A 26,746-nucleotide genomic window follows, 5' to 3' on the forward strand; every position below is an offset into this window, starting at 1 on the left:
CAGTATCTTTCCATTATGAAAAACAGTTCCTACGTGATGGATACAAGGAAAAAGAAGGGAAAAGGGAAGTGCTGCTTTGAGGTCAGGCATGCCTAGTATTCTCTTCTCATCCTGGTTTAAAACATCAGCAGAGTTGTTTTAACACAGTGAGCAGAGGGTCTCTCCGCTCTTTTTAGTGCTGAGTTCCTAGCTGTTCGCCCTCATGAGTTGGTGCATGTGATAACCTCCAAAACCCCAACTAGCCAATTACTTTGGCTCAGTATGTATAGTCATGCTCTAAGCAACCACAACCTTAACTACAATCAGAAATAAGGGTTCTGTTACCCACACATGTGGCCTGAGAACTGTAGATGCTATTGTGTTGTATGCTCGGCAGTCCTCCCACAGCCTGACCGCTGTTCAGGGACAAATGAGCCTTCAAACTAAATATGCAGCCATTATTCTACTCTCCAGATGAACCGGGGATTTTGATTTCACTCCAAGCAAAACTTCCCCAGGCTGCTTTAACTGACTTGTCTTTCCCCTCAGGAAAACTTCTAGGATGTGCATCCTGTGAGTTTCCTTGGCAACTGATATGCAGCCTGCATTGCATTCTATGGCACATGCCTCATTAAACCTCACAAGCAGCCTTGAATTATGGAGCTGCCCTCTGTGTGAGGGGGGAGATCTTTGACAGAGACTCTGTGAGTGTGTGTGAGAGAGGCAGACATTCTGTGTGAGACTGTGTTGCTATGATGCTGACATGGAGACAACAATATGGAAAGAAAAGATCAAAAACAAACATCTAAGTTGCTACAGATCCCTACCAGAACTGCCACACTGCATCACAACAGTGAATCGTGCAAGCCCTGAGCCGGACTCTCACCAAGTACACAATCAGCGGGGTGACCATACATCCCATTTTGGCCTGGACAGTCCCTTTTTTAAGCTCTGTCCCGGCTGTCCCAACTTTTTTTGAAAAACTGGGCATTTGTCCTGTTTGCTCTTGCCAACTGGTCATCAGTTCCATCTGCTGCAGAGGGTTGCTCTGAGTGCTGTGCACACTGCTCCCTTCAAGGTGACTGGTAACGCCTCTGTGTACCATGAGCTCAGAGGCAAGTGCTCTGAGCACCAGGCTCCATAGGTTCCAGCTCTCAAGAGTCCCCATTGACACTCAAGTAGTTCAAATAAGTAATTGGGTTACTTGGCTGGGTTAGCAAAAGGAAGAAATGTAAATACCCCAGTGATGTCAACGGTTACAACAAAAATCAACCCATGGTTTCTAGCCCAGCCCAGCTCCCAGTACAGGGCTGTAACTGGAACAGGGTCTCATTAGGGCTCTCTACACCAGTGGTTCTCAAACTTTTTTGTTCTGGTGACCCCTTTCACATAGCAAGCTTCTGAGTTCGACTCCCCTTTATAAATTAAAATCACTTTTAAATATATTTAACACCATTAATAATGCTGGAGGCAAAGTGGGGTTTGGGGTGGAGGCTGACAGCTCGCCACCCCCCATGTAATAACCTCACAACCCCCTGAGGGGTCCTGATCCCCAGTTTGAGAACCCCTGCTCTACACTCTCCTCCTCTGTTGCCCATCTTATCCCATGCCTCCTGCTTGCATGCTGCTGCCACTACAGCTGCCAGCAACAAGTTGCTTTCCTGCCCAGCTTGCCCCTATCAGTCCCAGCTTTGCCTCTCTCCAGTACCTATGTCCCAGTTCTGAGCAGCTCCACTTCACACTCTGCCTCTGATTGGCTGGCATCCTCCTGAGCCTGCTGCCCTCTGACCCCTGGCTGATCTTTCTTCTTCCTGTTCACCTGTATTATGGAGTCCTCCGCTGGCTGGAGAGTGAACATGGTAAAATACAGCACCTTCCATGCATTTCCCTCCAACTCAGCCTGGCTGGAGGGAAGGTATCCAGTAGGTTCATTCCTATAGGCTAAAACTCTAAACATGCAGCAGAGCCCCATCCTGGGCAGACACTTTGGGTATGTCTGCACTGCAGAAGAGGTGCATTCGTAACTCGGGTTAGCTAACTTGGGTTCAAATAGCAGCAAGGATACAGCAACTCCTCAGCTTTTAACTCAGGTTAGCAGCTTGAGTTCAACAGGAGGCTGCCCCATTGGGTTTAACTTGAGCTGCTCAACTGAGTTAAAAGCTGAGTTGCTGTGTCTTCACTGCTATTTTATCCTAACTCAGCTAACACTGGTTAAGACCAACCCTTTTTCTGCAGATGTACCCCTAAAAGCCTCTTTTGCAGTGTGACACACACCCCAGAAGATGCCAGTTGGTCTTTCCCCCCTTTCCATTTGTAGCACTTGCCAAGGCAACAGGGTATTTGATTCTTGGTGTGCCACCAAGTTGTTGGGACACTGTAGCTATACCAAGGCTAGGAAGCTGACCAGTGCTGAAACCAGGTGTTAAGGTTCACTATTGCCAAGCACAAGAGATCACAAATTATGAGTTGGACCCCAAAAAGTCATGAGATTGGACCCCAAATTTATGAGATTTATTTTTTAAATTACCATATTGTGGGGTTTTTGGTCTGTCTTTTGTTTTTGAACAACTCCTGCCTTTCCCGTGTGTGAGAGATAATTAGTGCTGCCCACGCTGCCAAATATATTGGGTAAGGGGATTTTGGCCTCTGCTGACAGAGCTCTAACCCCAACCCCTGCCCAGCCTCACCTCTGCTCCTCCTAGGGTTCTTCATCTTCCTCTCCCAGGCTGGGGGAGGGGCTGCAAGTCAAGTCCCATCTCCCCTTTCCAGGAGGGGGAGGGGGAAGCAACATGGGGCTCTTCACCTCCCCCCCCCCACTTCTCCCCAGAGGGATGGAGACGGGGAGGAGCAGATGCACCATCCCATCCTTATTGCTCACAGGATGGGAGGGGGCAGGCGGAAATGGAGCTGCCCTGAGCTGCCGGACTCTCTTGCTCCCTTCTTCCCTCTCCTCACCCCTTTGTGAATGGCTTCAAGTGGCTTTAGGGATGGGGAAGGGGGAGAGACTGCTCTGTCTTCAGCAACTCTGATTTTCCCAGGCGGCAGGCAAATGGAATGGGCAAGTGGGAATGCTAGAGGGCTGGAGTGTCTTGCCTCATCACAAGACTAGCCCCGTTCTAAGAAAAATCCCATCACTCCGGAAAAAAAAACCCATGAGTTGGTAATACTGTGAAGACACTTTTGTCCTGGCTACGCTAGGGCTGAGTCTCTACTGACAAAATTCAGACCGGAGCTCTCCGCTGATTTGTAGCAGCAGTGGGATCTGTAGTGTCATCTGGCCCATTTTTAACCCGATGGCATCTACAGCTGCAGGATTACATGACAGAGGGCTTCCAATGGTAGCAGGCAACCTGTACGAGCACTCTCATTGTTGGTCTTATTTGATTTTGTATTTCAGTAATGCCTAGGATTCCCAAGCCAGCGTTGGGGCTCCTTCTTGCCTGGTGCTGTACAGTCATGGAACAAGGAGACTATGCCAGCATGCAGAGCTCACAGGACAGGGATGCTTTTCCCAAAAATTGCCAGTCTAGAGGCAGCCATAGGGTCTAGCATAGTCATGGCTTGTATGTGGATAAGAGAGTGCTGCTGTGACTCTGACACAGTGTGTGGCTCTAAGGCTTTGTTGCTGTAGCATTTTATGCATTGCCATGTCACCAGCAGGGGGTGTGTGTTGCTGTCACACTCTGTGTGGCCTGGGGATGTGTTTCGTTGTGTGTTTGTGTGTGTGGTAGCAGTGCTTCTTCTGTGTTGCTATTTGTAAGTTGTGCTGTTGTGTGTGGTAGTTTTGTGTGACAATGGTGCCTCTCTCCTGTTTGTGTGTAACTGTGTGTTGTATGGCTATGTTACACTGTCTGGTGACAGTGCCTCTCTCTTGTATTATTGGGTTGCATGGCTGTGTTCTGGGGTGATGGGGCTGTGTGTGGTTGTCTTTCTGTATATGGCAGTGTATGTCCGTGTGGCTCTGTGAGGCTGGGTTGCTGCATTTGTAGATCTGTGTGTGGTTGACACACATTGTGTGTACCAGTATGTGCTGCGGTGTTGCAATGTGTGGTTGTGTTGCAATGTGTGCACTGTTGTGGTGCAGTATGCATATGTGCAGGTACAGTTGTGGGGTGCATGTGCATGCATGGTCCACACACAGTTGTGTTGCAGTGTGCGCGCAGTGATGCTGCAGTATGCATGTGGTAGTGGTGCATTGTCAGTGTGCAGTATATGGTGGTGGTGCACTATGTGTGTTGCAACATGTGTGTGTGTGTAGTTGTGGTACAGTGTGCAGTGTGTGGCAGTGCTGTACTGTGTGGGTGTGTTGCAATGTGCGGTGCAACGGGGTGCAGTGTGTGGTGCAGAGTGTGGTTGTGGTGCTGTGTGCAATTGTGGCGCAGTGTGCATTGCAGTGTGGGTACAGTGTGTGGTCTGTGGTGCAGTATGTGGTTGTGCTGCAGCACGTGCATTGCACTGTGCAGTGAGGTTGCACTGTGTGGCTCTCATGCAGTGTGTGCATTGCAGTGTGGGTACAGTGTGTGGTCTGTGGTGCAGTATGTGGTTGTGCTGCAGCACGTGCATTGCACTGTGCAGTGGGTTACACTGTGTGGCTGTCATGCAGTGTGTGCAGTGCAGCGCGGATGGGATGCAGTGTGCAGGGGATGCAGCGTGTGCGTGCCCTGGGGTGCAGCGCACGGCCGGGCTCTGGCTGCAGGTGGCAGTGAGGGGACTGATCCGCTCCCGCACGGCGGCGATGACTTCAGCAGTCGCCTGTCCCCCAGCCCAGCCGGGGAAGGCTCCCGCCCCGCGCTCGCCAGAGAGCCGGGCCGCCCCGGGGCCAGGCCGGCGCCGCCGCAGCAGCCGGGGCAGAGCCGCCGCGAGCAGCGAGGTAGGGGGCTCCGCGCGGGCGGGCGCCCCCCTGCCCCGAGTCCCCGCGCCTCACATCTGGGAGGAGGAAACAACTGGGCGCGGGGGGGGGGGGGCGCACGCAGCTGTGCGGGGCACCTGCGGAGGCTGCTGGCGGAGCAGGGAGCGCCGGGGCCGGCAGGGAGGCTGCGGTGCTGGGCGCGCCAGGGGCCCTGCGTGCATCCTGCCGGCTGCGCCTGCCTGGCCCTGGCTGGGCAGTCCGGGGCCACCCGCCCGGAGCCGGCCGCGCCGCCCCTACCCCGGACCCGCCGCTCCCCTGGGCTCAGCGACTCCCTTTCCCGGGGCGAGAGGGCAACCGGGCAGTGCTGCCCCTGCCGCCGCGGCTCCGGGTCTGTGCCCGCGCTGCGGGAGCGGGGCTGTGGGGTGGGCATGGCCCTATTCACCAGGGAGCCTGGGGGGTGGGGCAGGCTCTGACTGGGGCCTTTGCCTTCTTTTACCGGGTGGGGGAGGTCTGGCCTGCCTGCAGGGACTGGGGTCTCTCCCTGGCCCCCGTCCCCTGTCTCCGTCCATGCCTTACTGACTGGGAGGGCTCCTGTACTTTAGGGAAGAGCCCTGCCCCGGCCCCTAGGGGATGAGGTGTGTGTCCTGTTAGGTCCCTCTCATTCCTAACGTCTGTGATTCAGTGACTCATGCTCTTTTGTGGGCTAATCTCTGTGCTCTGACTTTTTTTCCTTTGGGTGGGGGTGTGTGCAGGCTTCATCCACCATGGACCCACTTTGCCCCAAACCTCTAAGTTGAGGCACTGGACTCCCCTTTTGGGGGTGGGAGTGTGTTTATTTTTGTGAAGATGAACCTGACAGGCAGGCTGCAGAACTGGGCTGACCAAAGGCGCTTGGATCCTTTCAACACCTCCTTACAGCTGCTGCACTCTCTCAGTGGGAATTCCACCTCTTCCTCTTTCCAGGGGGATCTCCAGGAGATCATCCACACAGCCACGCTGGTCACCTGCACCTTTCTGCTGGCCCTCATCTTCTGCCTGGGGTCCTATGGCAACCTCATTGTCTTCTTGTCCTTCTTCGACCCAGCCTTCAGGAAATTCAGGACTAACTTTGACTTTATGATCCTCAACTTGTCCTTCTGCGACCTCTTCATTTGTGGGGTAACTGCCCCCATGTTTGCCTTCGTCCTGTTTTTCAACTCTGTGAATGGTGTTCCTGATGCTTTCTGCTTCACTTTCCACCTCACCAGCTCTGGCTTCATCATCATGTCTCTCAAGACAGTGGCTGTGATTGCCCTGCACCGGCTGCGGATGGTGCTGGGGAAGCAGCCCAACCGAACTGCCTCCTTCCCTTGCACTCTCCTGCTCACCTTGCTCTTGTGGGCCACAAGCTTCACCTTGGCTACCTTGGCCACCCTGAGAACCCGTAAGTCCCGCCTCTGTCTCCCCATGTCCAGCCTGATCAGTGGCGAAGGGAAGATCATCCTCTACTTGTATGTGAGTGATTTCATTTGCTGTGTAGCTGTGGTCTCAGTCTCCTATATCATGATAGCCCAGACATTGAGAAGAAATGCCCAAGTGAGGAAATGTCCCCCCATCATCACAGTAGATGCCTCCAGACCGCAGCCTTTCATTGGACCTCGTGCTTCAGGAGGGGTGGATGAGGTGCAGTGTGCTATGCCTGCTTTGTACAGGAACCAGAACTACAACAAGTTGCAGCATGTCCAGACCCATGGCTACAGTAAGAATCTCAGCCAGCTGCCAGCTCCAGCATCCACCAGGCTCCAACTGGTGTCTACAGTGAATTTGTCCACAGCTAAAGACTCCAAAGCGGTGGTGACATGTGTGGTCATTGTCCTCTCTGTCTTAGTTTGCTGTCTCCCCCTGGGGATCTTCTTGGTGCAGGATGTGCTGTCCAGTAATGGTGGTTTCATCCTCTACCAGTTTGAGTTGTGTGGATTTACCCTCATTTTTTTCAAATCTGGATTAAATCCTTTTATATATTCCCGGAACAGTGCTGGACTTAGGAGGAGAGTCCTTTGGTGTCTCCAATATTTAGCCCTTGGTTTTTTCTGCTGCAAGCAGAAGACAAGGCTTCGAGCCATGGGCAAAGGGAGCTTGGAAGTCAACAGAAACAAGTCATCCCATCATGAAACCAATTCGGCATACATGTTGTCTCCAAAACCTCAGAAAAAGTTTGTGGATCAAGCTTGTGGTCCTAGTCATTCTAAGGAAAGTGTGTTGAGTCCTAAGGCTTCTGTTGGACATCAGCACTATGCACAGAGCAGCTCAACCCCCATGAATACCCGCATTGAACCTTATTACAGCATCTATAACAGCAGCCCTTCACAGGAAATGAGCACACCAAATAGCTTACAGCCAGTAAAGTCTACTTTTGGATTTGCCAAATCCTATATTGCCATGCATTATCATACCACTAATGACTTGGTGCGAGATTATGACAGCACTTCAGCTAAACAGATTCCTGTCCCCTCTGTTTAACTTGGAGGATGATATCAGAGAAAGTTGACCACACTTCATCTGGTTTTCTGTCTCCCCTTGTTTGTTTTTATTCATGATTATTCTGAACTCAAAGGTATAGTATTATATCTGATTTTGCTATCCAGTTGCCAATTTACAAATTACTAATATTGTTAATATTCAGTTATTTAGAGTTGAACTAAGCAGTAGAATACTGTTTCCACAATATTTTTTTGAAATTGTATAGTTTTTCATTAATAAAAAGGGCATCTTTTAGATTTGTACTTGGAATAGTTATATTAGGGTGTTTTTGTTACTAAATTTTATGCTGAACACTGTAAGTGTGGAAAGGTTTAATTACATCATGTGGCAAAGTATGTAAAGAAAACAGACTTTGCCAACATTATGGTTTGTTATATATTTGCTGTATTTTTAAGAATGTAGAAAACCATGTTGCCAGTGAATTGGGTGGATGCTTAAGGATTTATCTTGATAACTTGAGTATAAAGTTTGTTTTATTGCAGGCGTTGAAAGAATGAATAATATTCCTATAAAAAGTGCCAGACTGAGTAAATTTTTCTGTGGTTCTAATGTGAAATCCTGACTTTATTGAAGTCAATGGAAAATTCTAACTGACTTCAGTGGGACCAGGATATCACTCCTGGTTACTTATAAATAGCTGTATATCACTACCTATTAGGAATGATCCTTGCAAGAGGCATTGTGCCTTGTTATATGGTAATCTTAATTTTTGTTATACCTTTATTGTAGACACTGGTGTCATAAAATACCATTTTAATGGTATATGGAGAAATGATTTTCAACTGATAAAAGTTAACTTGCAATGCCTAATTATAAGTTTTACTTGAGGATAAAAATGACTATTGCAATATCACAGTGCTGACATTTATGTGCTAATGCAGTAGCCTATGTAATTTTCTACTTTACAAACTGTTACCTGAGGAGCAGTGTTGTTGTTTGGTTTTTGTCTATGACTTTATATATTTCGCAGATTAGGATCTGACATTGCCATCAAATGCGGGTAGAAATTACTAATATCTGGAAAAAACAAAATGACCAAGTAATCATAATATTACTACTCTTTTTTCGGATTTTCTTATCTACTAAAACATTTTAAAACAGTCTAGTGATGAATTATTTACCTTGAAGTCAGATTATTTGTCTACTTCTGCATTTTATCTACAGCCCTACATAAGCAACAAAATATAGAAATGAAATATTTTTATAATGCTGATATTTAGTTTTATTGTATTATGTGTTGTGGAAATCCCTATTGAAACAGGATGGTTTTAGTTTTAAAATAAAGTTTTTTTGCTATTAAATCGGCAGCCAAAATTTTCAGATTGGTGTTCTTAAAGTCAGTCACTGAAATACGTGCTCTGTATTTCAAAAGTGCTGAACACCTCTGAACTCCTATAGACTTCAGCAGAAGCTCTGAAATAATTAACCCACTTATAAGTTCAGGTGCCTCATTTTAGCCACCCAAGTTTGAAAAAGTTGGCATCTTTAATTAACAAAATTACATCGTTTGGTTCCAGGGAAATGATTTATTATTTAGAAAAAGAAAAACATCCTTTCATAGTAATGTGAATAGTTTTAGCTGGCTTTTTTAGAAACTAAACTATTTTACAGTATTTCCACTGAAGAATGTCACTTTAATGAATAATTTTCTTAGTTTTAAGAAAATAAAATATAATAATCAGTAATTTAAACGGTTTTAGAGTAGCAGCCACGTTAGTCTGTATTCGCAAAAAGAAAAGGAGGACTTGTGGCACCTCAGAGACTAACAAATTTATTTGAGCATCCGATGAAGTGAGCTGTAGCTCATGAAAGCTTATGCTCAAATAAATTTGTTAGTCTCTAAGGTGCCACAAGTCCTCCTTTTCTTTTTTAGTAATTTAAACATGACATAATTTCTTGCAGTAAGGAATCTAACAAATTTCTATCACAAATGTAAAGTTGAAATAATTTCAATGGTTCCTTTCTCCCTACCCAGATATTTTTTTCTGTGAATGAACAACATGGGCCTTGCTAAAATGACGATAAAATATAATTAACTAAAATGTCTCACGTTTGGTTTTTTTTTTCTATCTTTGGATTACTCCTTAGCATGATGCCCCATAATTTTTTGGGGTGGAGATGATGTTATGGGCTTGATCCTGCAGTTCTCACTCAGACACCACACTGATTGCACTACGTGGCAGCTTTACTTAAGAAAGGATATTAGGACTGGGCCCTGACTCTGAGAAATGGATGCAGGATTGGGTCCTATATGTACTTAACTTGCACATCTCCTGTTCTGCATTCCTGGCACGTCCGAACTTCCCACTGAAGTCAGTGAGAGTTTTGGGTGTTCAAGGATTGCTAGATCAGGTTTTAAGGTGGTTTGTTTGTTTATGTTCCTTAAATTACGCATTTTGCTTTGAATTATGTGATCACCATAACATGACTAAGGGTTATGATCACTTTGCTCATAAAAGTAAATGTATTCAATATTTGCGTGATGAGTAAAGTGAGAAAGGGATTGAAATCTTTTCAAAATATTTTATAATGTTTTTTCTTGAGTTAACTGCTGATGTAACTTTGTATTCCTAATATTTTTAAATGTTTGTGGTCTCAGATAATAAAATGTAGCATTTCTGAACTTTTAACTGCAATAAGAACACTGTCCAATTTGAGTTGTCCTACATAATATTAAATAACAAAGCATTTTGTGGAGCTGAATGTATGTGATAAATAGAAAATATATTATGTTGCTGTAATTTTATTGAAGTGATTCCTTAATTTAAGTATCAGGAGTCATTAGAAGATCATAAAATAAGTGATTTTTATCTCCAGTAATCTTATTTATTTGTACTATAGTAGTACCTAACTGGCCCCATTAAATCAGGGCACCATTATGCTGGACACGGAATAAAATTTCCTTACTTCCTAAGAAAGTGACAGTCTAACTGAGACAAGACGCAACATGTGAATGGTTAGGGGGGTGGACCACCCATACTAAGAGCCTGAAAAGAATGGAGATGAATAAGAGAGGACATGATAAAAGTATATATAATACTGAATGGTTTAGAGACGGTAGATCTGGAGCTTCTGTTCTCCCTGGCTGATAACACAAGAAGTGAAACTGAAAGGTGGCATGTCCTTGTATTATAACACAGAATTAGGCTGGAGAACCCATAGCTGCATAATGTCATTGAGACCAAGAATCTACCAAGATTCAAAGAGGGATTGGACATTTATATGAGTAATAAGAACATCCAGAGTTATAATAGTTAATGCCAAGAAATTTTGGAAGGATATAAAACCTCCTGCTTCAGAATTTAAAACATTTTCTGATTTAGGGATTAGGATAAAACCTTCATATGCGGGGGGGAGGGAGGGAGATTATCCTTACTGTGGGGTTACTTCACCTTCCTCTGAAGCATCTGATGCTGATCATTGTTTAAGATGGGATATTCTGTAACAAATATATGGGAGAAATGAGGAGGAAAACACTAATATTAGTCAGATATGTGCACAGCCAGATGATTTTCAGTTAATTTATTTTATAAACTAAAAAATAAATCCTTACTGGTCATCTACCTAGTGCTTATAATTTGGCAATTTCTCATAGACTTCATGGTAAAAATAGGTCTGGAGAAGAGACCATCAGGGGGCCAAAATAACATGGCTCTCTGAAGCCTGAGCTTTGAGGGGATAGCAAAGAATTTGCCTCCATCAACCCCCACACCCCCGAACCTACAAAACTTCCCACAAAAACAGACCATACTGTTGCAGAGGATGGATTCTCCAAGGAATTCTGAACATTTAAAAAGATAACTCACTAAGGGTATGTCTACACTACGAAATTAGGTCAATATTATAGAAGTCGATTTTTAGACATTGATTTTATACAGTCGATTGAGTATGTCCACACTAAGTGCATTAAGGCAGCGGAGTGCGTCCTCACTACCAGGGCTAGCATCGACTTACGGAGCGGTGCACTGTGGGTAGCTATCCCACAGTCCCCGCAGTCTCTGCCGCCCATTGGAATTCTGGGTTAAGCTCCCAATGCCTGATGGGGCAAAAACATTGTTGCGGGTGGTTTTGGGTACATGTCGTCAGTCGCCCCTCCCTCTGTGAAAGCAATGGCAGACAATCGTTTCGTGCCTTTTTTCCGTGCAGACGCCATACTGCTTTCAGCAGATGGTGCAGTAGGACTGCTAATTGTCGTCATCCACCACTTCTGCTGCAACTCTGCTCTGTCTCAGTAGCGAATTTCTCCATGTTGTCTGTCATGGGCTCCTGGGTACGTTTGTTCTTCCTCAGGCAATGTGCACAGTGCTAACCGTCGTCCTCCACCGCTTCCGCTGCAACTCTGCTCTCCTGCTCTCATGAATCTACCTCGCAGGTCCTCTTGTCGGTCTCAATAAATATCTATTCTCGTGGCATCCATCGTCAGCCACTGCTTCCGCTGCAACTCTTCTCTTCAGCAGACACCATACCACGGCAAGCATGGAGCCTGCTCAGATCACCGCGGCAGTTATGAGCATTATAAACACCTCGCGTATTATCCTGCACTATGTGCAGAACCAGAACATGCAAAAGCAGGCAAGGAGGTGATGGCAGTGCAGTGATGAGAGTGATGAGGACATAGACACAGACTTCTCTCAAAGTACGGGCCCTGGCAATTTGGACATCCTGGTGGTAATGGGGCAGACTTATGCCGTGGAATGCCGATTCTGGGCCCTGGAAACAAGCACAGACTGGTGGTACCGCATGGGGTTGCAGGTCTGGGATGATTCCCAGTGGCTGTGAAACTTTCGCATGCTTAAGGGCACTTTCATGGAACTTTGTGACTTGCTTTCCCCTGACCTGAAGCGCAACAATACCAAGATGAGAGCAGCCCTCACAGTTCACAAGCAAGTGGTGATAGCCCTCTGGAAGCTTGCAATGCCAGACAACTACCGGTCAGTCAGGAATCAATTTGGAGTGGGCAAATCTACTGTGGGGGCTGCTGTGATCCATGTAGCCAACCCAATCACTGATGTTCTGCTATCAAGGGTAGTGACTCTGGGAAATTGCAGGTCATAGTGGATGGCTTTGCTGCAATGGGATTCCCTAACTGTGGTGGGGCGATAGATGGAATGCATATCCCTATCTTGGGACCGGAGCACCTTGCCAACCAGTATGTAAACCGCAAGGGGTACTTTTCAATGGTGCTGCAAGCACTGGTGGATCACAAGGGACGTTTCACCAACATCAACGTGGGATGGCCGGGAAAGATACATGATGCTCGCATCTTCAGGAACTCTGGTCTGTTTGAACAGCTGCAGGAAGGGACTTACTTCCCAGACCAGAAAATAGCTGTTGGGGGTGTTGAAATGCCTATAGTTATCCTTGGGGACCCAGCCTAGCCCTTAATACCCTAGCTCATGAAACCATATGCAGGCACCCTGGACAGTAGTAAGGAACAGTTCAACTATAAGCTGAGCAAGTGCAGAATGGTGGTAGAATGTGCATTTGGACATTTAAAAGCACGCTGGCGCAGTTTACTGACTCGGTTAGATCTCAGCGAAACTAATATTCCCATTGTTATTGCTGCTTGCTGTGTGCTCCACAATATCTGTGAGAGTAAGGGGGAGACGTTTATGGTGGGATGGGAGGTTGAGGCAAATTGCCTGGCTGCTGATTATGTGCAGCCAAACACCAGGGCAATTAGAAGAGCACAGCGGGGCGCACTGTGCATCAGAGAAGCTTTGAAAACCAGTTTCATGACTGGCCAGACTACGTTGTGACAGTTCTGATTGTTTCTCCTTGATGAAAACCCACCCCCTTGGTTCACTCTACTTCCCTGTAAGCCAACTGCCCTCCCCCCTTCGATCACCACTTGCAGAGGCAATAAAGTCATTGTTGTTTCAAAATCATACATTCTTTATTAATTCATAACACAAATAGGGGGATAACTGCCAAGGTAGACCAGGAGGGGTGGGTGAGGAGGGAAGCACCGGGTGGGGTGGTGGATGGGGGGAGGAGGGAAGGATAAGGCCACACTGCACTTCAAGAGTTATTGAATGCCAGCCTTCTGTTGCTTGGGCAGCCTCTGGGATGGAGTGGTTGGGTGCCCAGAGGGCCCCCCCCGCACGTTCTTGGGCATCTGGTTGAGGAGGCTATGGAACTTGGGGAGGAGGGTGGGTGGTTACACAGGGGCTGCAGTGGCAGTCTGTGCTCCTGCTGCCTTTCCTGCAGCTCCACCAGACACCAGAGCATATCAGTTTAATCCCCCAGTAGCCTCAGCATTGCATCCTGCCTCCTCCCATCACGCTGCCACCACATCTCCTCTTGCTCCTGCAACCTCTCATCTTGCTTGTCCCTCCTGTCCTTGTGTTCATTTTCTGCTTTCCTGGATTCTGCCAGTGTTTGCCTCCAAGCATTCTGCAGAGCTCTTTCAGTGCGGGCGGAATGTATAAGCTCAGAGAACATTTCATCATGAGTGCGTTTTTTTTGCCGCCTTATCTGTGCTAGCCTCTGGGACGGAGATGGTAAGGGGAATGTTGAAATATTTGCAGCTGCAGGAGGAAAAAAGGGAGAGTAGTGTTTAAAAAGACACATTTTAGAGAACAATGGGTAGACTCTTTCATGTTGAACCAAGCTGTTAACATTACATAGCACATGTGCTTTCGGTATAAGGTCTCATTTTGCCTCTTATATTGAGGGCCTGCCAGTTTGGTGTGAGAGATCACACACACAGGGCCGGGCAACAGAATTTGGCTCGCAGGTAGCCATGGTAACCCACAGTCTTTCGGCTTCTTCAGCCTTCATAACATGGGAATAGTTTCAAACAGCAGCGCCCTCCTTTCCCGTACCAAGCACCCATTGGGTTGGCCATTTAAAAGCGGGGGCTGCGGTTTTCAGGTTAATGTGAAGCACAAACCCAACTAACCCCCCCTCCTAATTCTCTGGGATGATCACTTCACCCCTCCTCCCACCGCCTGACTAGTATCAGAGAAGATCCCTGCCAACCAAATGCGAACAGCACAGCGTGAACGGCGCCCCCCCTCCACCGCGTGGCTAATAGCAGGGATGATTTCTTTTCAGCCACAGGCAAACAGCCCAGCAGGAATGGCCACCTCTGAATGTCCCCTTAATAATGTCCCTGGAGGATTTCCGTTCCATCCCCAGACATGTTAACAGACTTTTCCAGTAACTGTACTGGTCGCGAATGCATCCCAAGTCTTCAGGACAAATTAATCATTAAACATGTTTGCTTTTAAACCATGTATTATATTTACAAAGGTACACTCACCAGAGGTATCTTCTCTGGCTTCATGGTCCGGGAGCCTGCCTTGGGAGGGTTGGGAGGGATTGGCTCCAGGGTGATAAACAGTTTCTGGTTGTTGGAGAGAACGGTTTCTCTGCTTGCCTGTTGTGCGCTATCCTCCTCCTCATCTTCCTCGTCCCCAAAATCCTCATCCCTGTTGTGTGAGACTCCCCTCTTGCAGGTATTCATGGACAGGGGTGGGGTAGTGGTAGGGACACCCCCTAGAATTGCATGCAGCTCATCATAGAAGTGGCATGTCTGGGGCTCTGACCCAGAGTGGTCGTTTGCCTCTTTGGTTTTTTGGTAGGCTTGCCTGAGCTCCTTAATTTTCACATGGCACTGCTACAAGTCCCTGTTATTGCCTCTGTCCATCATGCCCTTGGAGATTTTTTCAAATATATTGGCATTTTGTCTTTTGGAATGGAATTCTGATAGCACAGATTCATCTCCCCATATAGCGATCAGATCCAGTACCTCCTGTTCAGTCCATGCTGGAGCTCTTTTGTGATTCTGGGACTGCATGGTCACCTGTGCTGATGAGCTCTCCATGGTCACCTCTGCTGATGAGCTTATCACACTGGCCAAACAGGAAATGAAATTCAAAAGTTCCCGGTGCTTTTCCTGTGTACCTGGCTAGTGCTGAGTTGAAAGTGCTGTCCAGAGCGGTCACAATGGAGCACTCTGGGTTAGCTCCCGGAGGCCAATACCATCAAATTGTGTTCACACTACCTCAAATTCGACCCAGCGATGTCAATTTCAGCACTAATCCCCTCATCGGGGAGGAGTACAGAAATCGATTTTAAGAGCCCTTTAAGTTGACAAAAATGGCTTCATCATGTGGAAGGGTGCAGGGTTAAATGGATCTAATGGTGCTAAATTTGACCTAAACTCGTAGTGTAGACCAGGGCTGAGAAGACTGTTTCTGGCTCACAGCATGGAGAAATCTCTCAGACTCCAAGTGAACTCATGGCAGTGAAATTAGGCAAAAATGCCAGAGCTGAAGAAAATCAAATGGCAACTAAAGCAGGCATTCTGGAGATGACCTCTGAGTTTAAGGCATGAGAGATGATTTGACGATCAAGCTTTTCGCAATAAAGAAGGAAGTTGCTGACTTGGAAGAGCGAGTCACTGGCCTAAGAAAAGCAAGTGAGAGAAACAGAGCTACAGAACCACATGGCACTGAGGGAACAGAGAGAGAGAGATGCAGCTTAAATTGGACAATATGGAAAACAGATAAAGAAGGGAGAATATCAGAATTAAGGGTCTGCTTGAAAACGCTGAAGGAGGAAACCCAATCTGATATGTAAAACCTTTAATTCTAGAGTTGTTACATCTAAGCTCTCTGGGAGAGGTAAAAGTGGAGAGAGCACACAGGGTACTGCTCCACCAGGCTGGGCCTCATAATAATAATAATAAACTCAGAGACGTAATTGTGAAATTAGCAGCAGAAAAATTTAATTACAAAAAAAGGCAGAGAGCATTTAGAGTTCATACTCAAAGGTTATAAGCTGTACATTTTCCATGATCTCTCTGCCCTAACCTTAAAAAAAAGAAGAGAGCTACAGGAAATTACAGGAACGCTCAGGAGAGCAGATAGCCACTAGAAATGGGGATTCCCATTTAAATTCTCATTCAGCTTCCAAAATCAGTATTATACAGTAAGAAACTTTAAACAAGGAAAAAATACAACCCCGTTGCTTGTGATAGAAATCAAAATCTCAGACATACAAGAAATCTCTCCAGAGGTAGTAACTAGAAATAAGCTCCTCAAAAACTCTTGGGAAACGGTGAAACCCAGGAAAAAGAAGAAATGAAAAGAAAAGACAAAAGACCTTAGATACCATACTGGCAATGGCAGAAGTGAAGGTGAATAAGGGAACTCAGATATCTGAGGAGTAATCTAAAGCTAACCAGAAAGGACTTCTCGGGAGTCATCAGGAATGAACAGCTGAACAGTAACTATGTTATTGTTATAAAGAAAATAATATGACATTTGCTTTATTTGGGATTACCAATAATATCTGTCTTCTGTTAGCCTAACAGTTTAACAAAGCACAGTCATTTGGGGACTGTTTTGCATGTTAAATTGGTTTTTCAGTTGTGGATTTAGAGTCTGGGGAATGCAGGAGAGGGAAGGGAACTGAGGAGGTGGGGGGAGGGATTAATACAAGAAATAGATGGAGGTTTACAAACAAAAACAAAGCTATATTCAGGCACACAATCATGAATGCAACATAATTAGAAACGAGAGACTTTGGCAACAAAAGGTTCATAGAATCATAGGCCTGGAAGGGACCTCAAGAGGTCTTCTAGTCCAGTCCCCTACACTCAAGGTAGGCCGAAGTATTATCTAGACCAACCCTGAGAAGTGTTTGTCTAACCTGCTCTTAAAAATATTCAGTGATGGAGATTCCACAACCTCCCTAGGCAATTTATTTTAATGCTTAACTACCCTGACAGGAAGTTTTTTCTAATGTCCAACCTAAACCTCTCTTGCTGCAATTTGAGCCCATTGCTTTTGTCCTATCCTCAGAGGTTAAGAAGAACAATTTTTTGCCCTCCTCCTTGTAACAACCTTTTATGTAGTTGAAAACAGTTATCATGTCCTCCCTCAGTCTTCTCTTCTCCAGACTAAACAAACCCAGTGTTTTCAATCTTCCCTCATCGGTCATGTTTTCTACATCTTTAATCATTTTTGTTGCTTGTCTCTGGACTTTCTCTAATTTGTCCACATCTTTCCTGAATTGTGGTCCCCAGAACTGGACACAATATTCCAGTTGAGGCCTTATGAGTGCAGAGTAGAGTGGAAGAATTATTTCTTGTGTCTTGCTTACAACACTCCTGTTAATACATCCCAGAATAATGTTTGCTTTTTTTGCAACAGTGTTACACTGTTGACTCATATTTAGTTGATATCTACTATGACCTCCCAGATCCCTTTATGCAGTACTCCTTCCTAGGCATCATTTCTCATTTTGCATGTGTGCAACTGATTGTTCCTTCCTAAGTGGAATACTTTGCATTTGTCCTTATCAAATTTCATCCTATTTACTTCAAAGCACTTGCAACTCCTACCAGCTTGGTGTCATCCACAAACTTTATAAGTGTACTCTCTATGCTATTATTTAAATCATTGATGAAGATATTGAACATAACAGAACCCAGAACTAATCTCTGTGGGACCCCACTTAATATGCCCTTCCGGCTTGACTGTGAACCACTGATAACTATTCTCCAACCAGTTATGCACCCGCTGTATAGTAGCTCCAGCTAAGTTGTATTTCCCTAGTTTGTTTATGAGAAGGTCATGTATCAAAAGCCTTATTAAAGTCAAGATATACCACATCTACAACTCTCCACCCGCCGCCCCCCTCTCCCCCCTCCAGTCTTGTTCCCTGTCAAAGAAAGCTATTAGGGTGCCATCAAACAGCTAAAGAATCACAGTAATTTCAAATTTTTCACTAAGCTAAATAGTTACTCTCAATGGCTCTTCCTTTTAAAGTAATGTCTTTGAATGTGAAAGGGCTAAGTAATGTCATTAATTGGAAAAATAGCCTTGGTAGAATTTTTAAAAATTCACCCTCAAATTATTCTACATCAAGAAACTCATTTTCAGGAAGGGCAAATTACTGGTGGTGGTTTCAACAGACATTTTTTGGTTCAGCAAAAGAGGAGATGAGTGGGCATATTTGCTAAATACATATCTTTTCAGATAAAAATCAATTTAAGAATAAACAAGGATGATTTATATTGTTGAAGGGTACAATTGCAGGGTTAGTAGTAACAATGGGTATTGAAGCTTATGCTCTAATAAATTTGTTAGTCTCTAAGGTGCAACAAGTACTCCTGTTCTTTTTGCAGATACAGACCAACACGGCTGCTACTCTGAAACCTGAAATGGGTATTGAGTATGTTTCCAACTCAAAGCAAAAAACTTGTTTTAAGGATATTTTTAAAACACTGGAAAGTTTCTGGATTTAAAGTAAATTATGCCAAATCTGAAATACTAGCTATAAATTTGCAAGATGCTGAAAAGTCACTCCTCCAGAAAATATTTGGGTACAAACAGGGAACAAATTCTATAAGATACCTGGGGATTCAAATTACAAACAACGTACAATTTAAATATCTATGATTTAAATATCAAACCACACTTCAGCAAACGAAAAAAGATCTGGAGTGCTGGGGAAGTATATAATTTCTTGGTTGGGAAGACTAGTTACAGTCAAAGTGAACATCGTGCCAAGGTGTACATCTTTCTCAAAGTGAACATCTTGTTTCAAAATCTTTCTGTGAGTATCCCAGATAAAACACTAGTGGGAATACAGAGCATGTTGTTTGAATACATATGTGGCATACAAAAAGAATAAGAGTGAGTGCAGATACTTCGTATAGAGCTATTAAACAGGGTGAACTAAGTGTTCCAAGTATTCTAGGGTACTATTAAGCCAGCCAGCTCAAAGTAGTAGTGAATTGGTGATGCTCTAACCCAGAAAACCACGGGGCCTTTATTGAACAAGAAAATTGAAGCAGTGTAAACACTGCTAGGCAACCGTGGAGTAACAACAACAAAAAAGAATGCCCTCCAGAAATGTATACACCTCCTTCAGCAAATGCTACTCTGTAGGTTTGGCATAGAGATAAGATACATTCCCCTCTCCCCCCCCACCAATGATACCCATTGCAAATAATCCAGATCTTAACCCAAATCGCGAACTAGAAAGCTTCAAAGATTGGGAGAGTCATGGAATACACCCAGTTGGTGAGCAATTCAGTAAAGAAATTGTCTAACTTATTTAGAGATCAAAACTAAGTTTAACTGAAACACTCTTTCCTGGTACCAGTACTTTCAGGTCAGACATTATGTTTCTCAACTTTCTAGAAAACCTGTTTTATATTAAAAGCTAACTTTAATAGAAGCTATATGTATTGTCAGTTAGGAGACAAAAATTATAACTAATTGATATCAATCTTTGCACACAACTCTCCTAACAAACAAAAAAATATCCATGTATGAAACACTGGGAAAAGGATGTGGCTCGACAGATTACGCCAGAGCAATGGGCTTTCATGTGGAAAAGAGGACCAGCAACCTCAGTCTGTAGCACAATAAAAGAAAATGTCTTTAAGATACTACATTAATAGTACCTCATGCCAGTCAGATTAAAAAATATAGATAGATTGAATGGGACTAAATGTTGGAGAAATTGTGGTAAAAGAGGAGATTTTATGCATGTATAGTGGATGTGTCCAGTCATTAGAGAGTATTGGTATGCAATTGGTAACCAAATATCACAAATTGTTGGCTATTTATTACCAGATGATCGTTTGGTCATCCTTTTAGGGCTCCCGAGTAGAAATGGCCACAGAAGAGGAAATGTAGAATTAATTTCCTGTCTGCTAATAGCTGCTCAGCTATTGGTAAAGAAAAATAGCTGGTGATTGCTCCTCTTCCTCTAACCCCATTGTCCCTTAGACTGTGAGCTCTTAGGGGCAGGGCCCATCCCTACGTGATGGTCTGAAAAGAACCTAGTGCCATAAACAAATCACTAGTAATAATAGTTTGAGCAGGGTGTTTTATGCATGAGATCGCATGGAAGAGAGCACAAAGGAGCTTGTGGGAGAAATGGACAAAATCGGTGGTGACTGCCAGATAACTTATACTTATTTACATGAGCATAATTATAGGTTATAATTTTAAAAAATGTTTATGATATTGCAGCAGTTTTTGCAGTTCTTGACTTCCAGTGGTGACGATTAATTTCTTCACCCATTAGAGTGATTGATGCCATTGTCTCTTTCTGTATATATTTTTCATTTCCGCACTATAAAAGCTTACAAGTCATGTAATTATTGGAAATACTGTACTTACATGATGTCAAGAAGTTATTAGAGAAGGCTTGACACTTCAGCGCTCTTTGTGGCCTCTTTACAATAGAACTAGGATAGCAATTTCCAAACTGAAGATCACAGGTCTGAAGGTTCTGGGTTCTCTATCCACTGATGACAGTGATGTTTGCATGCATGTTGAGATGGAATCTTTACAAAGACAGAGCAAGAGAAACTATGAGAAAATCCATAGGTTCAGTGAAAGCCATAATCAGTATTGAGTGTTTAAATAGATGCACATCTATCTAGCTTGGAGACTTTGACCTAAGAATCAAACCTAAGATTTAAATCTGAAGCCATTGAAGACTGGCACAGCCCAGCACTTCAGGTGCAGTGAAGTGTAAGCTGCAGCAGAGAGGGAGCTATACTAACAGTCCTGGTGGGATTCAGTTATTTAATCTGGCTGCCGTTTCATATCCAACTTGCTTTCCTGGACAGAGCGAGAATGTAGTGTTGTAATGGGATAGACTGGGTTTGTGTAAACAGATAAGGCTAAGGTAGGAAATCTGGATGGGGAGAAGAAGAGAAGCTATTCTTGGAAGCCTGGGCACAGTCAAATCTATGTAACCACAGAATATTTCTGATTAATCAAACAGATTTTAATTAACGCAGAATTTATTTAATTATAACTTTGCTAGCAAATACAATTGAAAATAAGTCACTCCATGTTCTTGCCCAAAGAACATTTTGGTTGAAATCGTCAGCTGAGAGGAGTTTAGCAAATAGCTATTATAAATGTTAGAAAATGGACGGTTTCCAAAGCTGGGAATATATAGCTCATAATTTTGAAAATTACTTACGTAAATACCATAGTTTCCTTTTAAAATCCCAGAACTCTAAACCTAATGGTTCAAATTCAGCTCAGGGATAAGAAGGAGCAATTGCCATTGAGTCAATGTACCTGCTCATAACTCACACCAGGCTAACTTTGGCTGGTTGTATTCACTTGCTCATTAATTCATAAGGTTACTATTTCTGCTCTTGGATAACTCAGAATTACTCCTTATTTTATACTGTTGGTAGTGATTGGAGAATCATACCCACTGGTGGAGTAGCCTCCCAATAGGCTTTTAGTAGCCTCACAATAGGCTTTCTGGCTTTTAGTAACACCGAGGCTGTCTTATAACGAAACACGTGTAAATTACTTAGGTAGACCAGAGGTGTCTCTTTCTTGGCCTTCTCTTGCCTGCATGGTCATGGGTTAGAGACTTTTTCTTCTTCGTACTTTCTTAAGTGTCTGGGTAGATACCTTAGGGGTATCTGTACATACATACATCTAGTTGTCAATGGATATTCTATAGTACCCATCACTGTAATATTTAAGCTCTGATCTATTCCAATACTTTAGACATTGAATAAGGGCTCACAACACAACATGGACCATCTTTCCCCAATGGTTTGTGTTAACAGACTCTTTTAGTCTATAAAGTCCTCGCTTCTGTAAAGGATTTTGCAAACCACAGATGTGAAGTGCTATTCAATTACTACATATTATTTATTGTGAATTTTTTTTTTTTGTCTCTAGAAGCAATTTTCAGAGTGGGCACTACCAGGTTTGGGAGTGATTGCAAATGTGTTGGTTTCTGAACTGCAACACTTTGTTCAGTCTGGATCACAAGAATGTTGTGTTATGACCTTTGTTTTCTGCTCTGTCTTTTCTGAGCAATATTAGATCTCCATAATGTTAACCACATCTGTGCCTTTTAACCACATTGTTTTTGACTAGTTCGCCGGAGATTTTGAAAAGATATTTACAGCATATGATATGACTCAAGTTTTTCTTTGCTGAAATCCACTATATTTCCTGAACCACTGACGAGGTTTAAAATTGTAGACTATCAAACCCTAAGAAATCATGACTTTGTCTGATAATATCAAAGCCTCGGTATTCCACATGATAGCTTCTTTTCAAGATGAAATGAATGTACATGGCACAAACTGGTTAATAATCTCTCATTGGACTGATCAGTTTATAGATTTAATTCCTATTTTGTAAATGGAAAGCTTTCCTGAAATTAAATATGCAAATATGCCTTATTTGACTGCAAATGTTACATCAGAAGCTTAATGTATTCTAATAGTCACATTCCATCTCGTACATATATTTTGTCAGTCCATTATCTGCTTTCAAAGCAAGTGGGTCGTTGAATGTTTTTAAGGCACCTGTGAGCTGGTGCCAGAATATTTTCTGTTTGTGTTCCTCTGGCCTCCATTTTAAATGGGTTTTCCTTTTCAACAGTTTTCTGAGTTTGCTGAATTTCTGTGGTACACTGTTGGGTATGAGGTCTTCCAACACAACCATAATGAGAGAATCTTCATTTTCATTCAGGACCTGATGTTCAGCAAAATACAGTTCATATTGACACCAGCAGCCGTTTCAAAGCTGGGGGAGAAAACAAAAAGGACCTGATGGCTGTTCTCTGTGCAATAGAAAATATTACCAAGTACCAGATGCCCCAGTTTGAACTCTCTCTCTCTCTCTCTCTCTCTCTCTCTCTCTCATGGTAACATATTTAAACCCATTCATTTCTAGTTTTTCCAACAAATTCTCTTTAGTCCAACTTGTATAATTTTCACTGTATGAAATGAAGGCATCATACAACTTATTTTCTGGCCTATTTTTGCATTGTTTCATTTTTTCCATGCACCAGTTCCAGCCCATTTTTACATTCCAGGGTCCATCAAAATGCCAGATAAGCCTGTTATTACTGACATAGATTATATGTCTGTACAAGCTGTAATAGCCATTTGAACACCAATGGAACGATGCACTCCTTTTATCTGGTGGAAAACTGCATCTTAGATTTTTTTGTCCATTTATTTGCAGATTTGGTCTATGGATATATGTATTCACAAACCAGTGCAAGTCACAGTTACAGAAAAAATGTTTCCCTTCAACAGTTAAAACATTTAATTTTGTCAGACTCCCCAGAATGTCTTCCGCTATTGTACTAATGGCATTGTTGCTAATATCTAACTTAATCAAAGATTCTAGAAACAACCCACTTTGTAGAAATGAGATCTTATTCCCAGATAAATTAAAATATTTCCATATTGGAAGAAATCTTCCAAATTGATCTGAAATCTCTGATACTAAATTTTGACTGATGTCTAGACTAGTGAGCAAAATAATTGGACTGGTAGGATCTATATCTGGTTTATTAGATTTCCAGAAAGGTTAAGTTTCAGAGTAACAGCTGTGTTAGTCTGTATTCGCAAAAGGTGCCACAAGTACTCCTTTTCTTTTTATTATGTTAATGTCACTGTTGCTTAAATCCAGATGCTGCAGAGCGGTTGATAAGTCAGGGAAATTTAGAAATGGGGTTATTGCTAAGGTCTAAAAATAGCAATTCTTGCACATTACTGACAAATTACTGGAGTTCTACAATAGAACAGTTTGACATTTCTAAATGATTTACTTTCTCTGGCAGGCTTTCTATAGGTGTACCTTCTTGTCTTTTAATATATGAAATTGCAACAATATGTATACTTCCAGGTTCAGTTTTGTCTACAACTGTTCCAGAGCTGTCTGGATCACAAGTATAGATGAACTGATTTCCCTGAATATATATCTTTTCTTAATCAAACAATTTTGCACCAAAACTTTTGCTATTTGATTTATGCTTGTGAAAGACTAATCAATTATGTTAATTGTTGAAGGGAGACATATAGTATCTAAGTTGTTTATGGGATTGTTACTGATATTTAAAAACAAAAGCTTGCTGGATGTGAAATGACAAATGTTTCCAATATCTACATTGCTAATTGTTATTTTGTTGTAACTAGCATCAATAGACTGTACGTTTTCCATTGGAAGAAAAAGGATAAAAAGTGACAAGAGATCAATTTCCAGATTGTTGTAACTAATGTTCAGCTCTAAAATACTGTCCAGCTGATCTTTGCAAAGACTGACATGGCATACGTTTTTTCTTGTCAGATCTTCCTTAGACAGTTTACTGTTTGAAAGATCAAACACTCCATATTTTGGCATTTGACAGAAAGCATGCCTTATCATAGAAGGTGGAAACACAGTTATGTTTTTATCTAGTCTTTGAAAGTCCTGTACGCTTCACCTGAACTTAGAATGAACATTTAACAAGCCAGATGAACCTTTGGAATATTGCAACCTTTCAGCTGACACAGAAGATTTCAAAGCAGTCTCTGATGATCTTTCAAAATATTTATAAATGTTGTGGAAAATCTGAGGTTTCATGTATTTGTAAGAATTTTAGATGAGGTGCAAGATAAGGAATTTCATGCAACTGGTTGTTAAATGAAAGATTTACAGAAATATGGTTGAATAGATTCTCAAAGGCACCAGATTCAATTTCCTGAATCTGATTGTAGGAAATGTCTAACACTTGCAGAGCACCAAACCCTTCAAAGTCTTTTCTGATTATTTTTTCAGTAATATTATGTGAGAAGTCAAGGGCTCTTGCAGCTTTTGGAGCCTGTACCTCAGATATAGATGAAAGGTTTAAATAGGAGTAGTTAGAAAATTTGGAGCTAGAGGTATTATAATCCATCCTCCTCAGTGAATAAGAAAGAAATTAAGTAGAAATGAAAGACTCTGGTAAGGAACCCAATCCTGGAGAAAAGAAAGGTAAAAGCAATTAGTATAATCCTTTCAACATTAAATAGACCCTTATAGCAATTCAAGTCTTGGTTTACTTTTAACTGTATATATTTTAAAAGGGAGCCAGCTGGGCATATTTAAAAGGGGGAGGGATAGCTCAGTGGTTTGAGCATTAGCCTGCTAAACCCAGGGTTGTGAGTTCAATCCTTGAGGGGGCCATTTAGGGATCTGGAGTAAAATTGGGGATTGGTCCTGCTTTGAGCAGGGGGTTAGACTAGATGACCTCCTGAGGTCCCGTCCAATCCTGATATTCTGTGAAACACTTGGCAGTGCTTTTGGAACACTGAGAACTTGATTGTCCATTCTGTTCAGGCTGGGGTTGAATGGAGTGGAGACAGTTGGTCACAGGGCTACAATATTTTATAGTCATTTAAAAGAAGGATGGAAATGTTTACATGGCACCATGTTAATTATAACTTCTTGTCATTTTCCTGATTATTTCACCCCTAAATTTTTCAGGATATATTCTGGCACTGTTACTCCACAGCTGTACTATTAAATTCAGTGGAACTCTTCCAAAAGTAGGGCAGTACTCAGTGTAAGTAAGAATGGCAGGGTCTGGTTCTTCGCTCCTACATACACAGTGTAGAGGTTATTCTCTGTAATAATACTCCTGCCTGAAGTTTATATGACGAGTATTGCCAGTATTTCTGCTCTGTAACCTCATAGGATATTTACAATAAAATAAAACCAAAACCAACTAACTAAAATAATCACCAAAGGGCCACATGTCAGCTGCAGATACTTCCACTGCCCCACATTTATTTTAGGGTTCAATTTAAACGTATGTAAAATCCTCCATTGATTTGTTCTAGCCTCTCTCACAAACCTTGTGTCTTTCCCTGTATCTAACACTAGCCTCCTTTCTATGCCAGTATACAGTCAAACTGCAGATGGTGTAACTCTCTCCCCTGCTGACTCTGCCCTGTGGAATAGCTTCCCAGGATCAGTATAACCCTCACTATTATTCTGGGACTAAATGTTTTCATTTGTTTACCACTCAGCCTTTTGGCCTAGCTTTTCTCTAATGCCATTTTCAGCACTGGGCTTGTTACTAGAAAACAAGAAGTTTCTAAGCACCATGTTCACCCAGGTTGTGTGGGGGTGACTAAGGTTATGACCTCACTATGTAATTTGCTTCTGTTAGTCTCTTAATCTAAGGTACGGTTTACAATATGCTGTTGCAACCGCTTCTAACAGGCACCAGACCTGTACCAGTGAGAGCCTTCCGCAGCTAGCTCCTGCGCTGGGTAATCCCTGCCTCGGTGACAGGCTGAGGCATAGGCGCAGTTTGACTTCTATATTTGGGGTGGGGAGGGTGACTCCAGTCAGGCCAACAGGGCCACACCTGGGAGTGGGGGGCAATTCTGTGACTGCACACAGGGTTGCCATTTCAGATTGGGGGAAGGGGTGTCGCAAGTTTATCCATGATTCCAAGGGCTACTTAGGCAACTGAAAGCTCTAGTGTTTTTGCAGATAATAACTTAGAAATATCTGACAGGAGCATTGTATCTAATTCCTATACCAAGAAAGAAATTTAAATAAATATTAGACCCACTCAGCTCTAATACGAACATGTTCTGATATCTTG

The 26,746-nt window shown here is 43.2% G+C and overlaps 1 protein-coding gene and 2 pseudogenes across 3 annotated transcripts; 1 reads left to right on the forward strand and 2 right to left on the reverse strand.

Annotated features, from left to right (window-relative positions):
* Positions 1-4,617: 4,617 nt before the first annotated feature.
* Positions 4,618-7,453, forward strand: GPR75 (G protein-coupled receptor 75). Its single transcript, XM_084625309.1, has 2 exons — positions 4,618-4,849; positions 5,581-7,453. Exon 2 carries the CDS (start codon positions 5,675-5,677, stop codon positions 7,325-7,327), a length of 1,653 nt encoding a protein of 550 aa, XP_084481435.1. The 5' UTR covers positions 4,618-4,849; positions 5,581-5,674; the 3' UTR covers positions 7,328-7,453.
* Positions 7,454-22,593: 15,140 nt separating this feature from the next.
* LOC311518889 (toll-like receptor 2) lies at positions 22,594-23,559 on the reverse strand (annotated as a pseudogene). The gene has a single exon. The product of its transcript is annotated as a toll-like receptor 2 (transcript).
* Positions 23,560-23,721: 162 nt separating this feature from the next.
* On the reverse strand, positions 23,722-24,510 carry LOC311518890 (annotated as a pseudogene). The gene has a single exon. The product of its transcript is annotated as an uncharacterized misc_RNA (transcript).
* Positions 24,511-26,746: the final 2,236 nt, after the last annotated feature.

Source organism: Lepidochelys olivacea (genome assembly GCF_965140295.1).
Source record: "Lepidochelys olivacea isolate rLepOli2 genome assembly, chromosome: 3".
NCBI lineage: Eukaryota > Metazoa > Chordata > Testudines > Cheloniidae > Lepidochelys > Lepidochelys olivacea.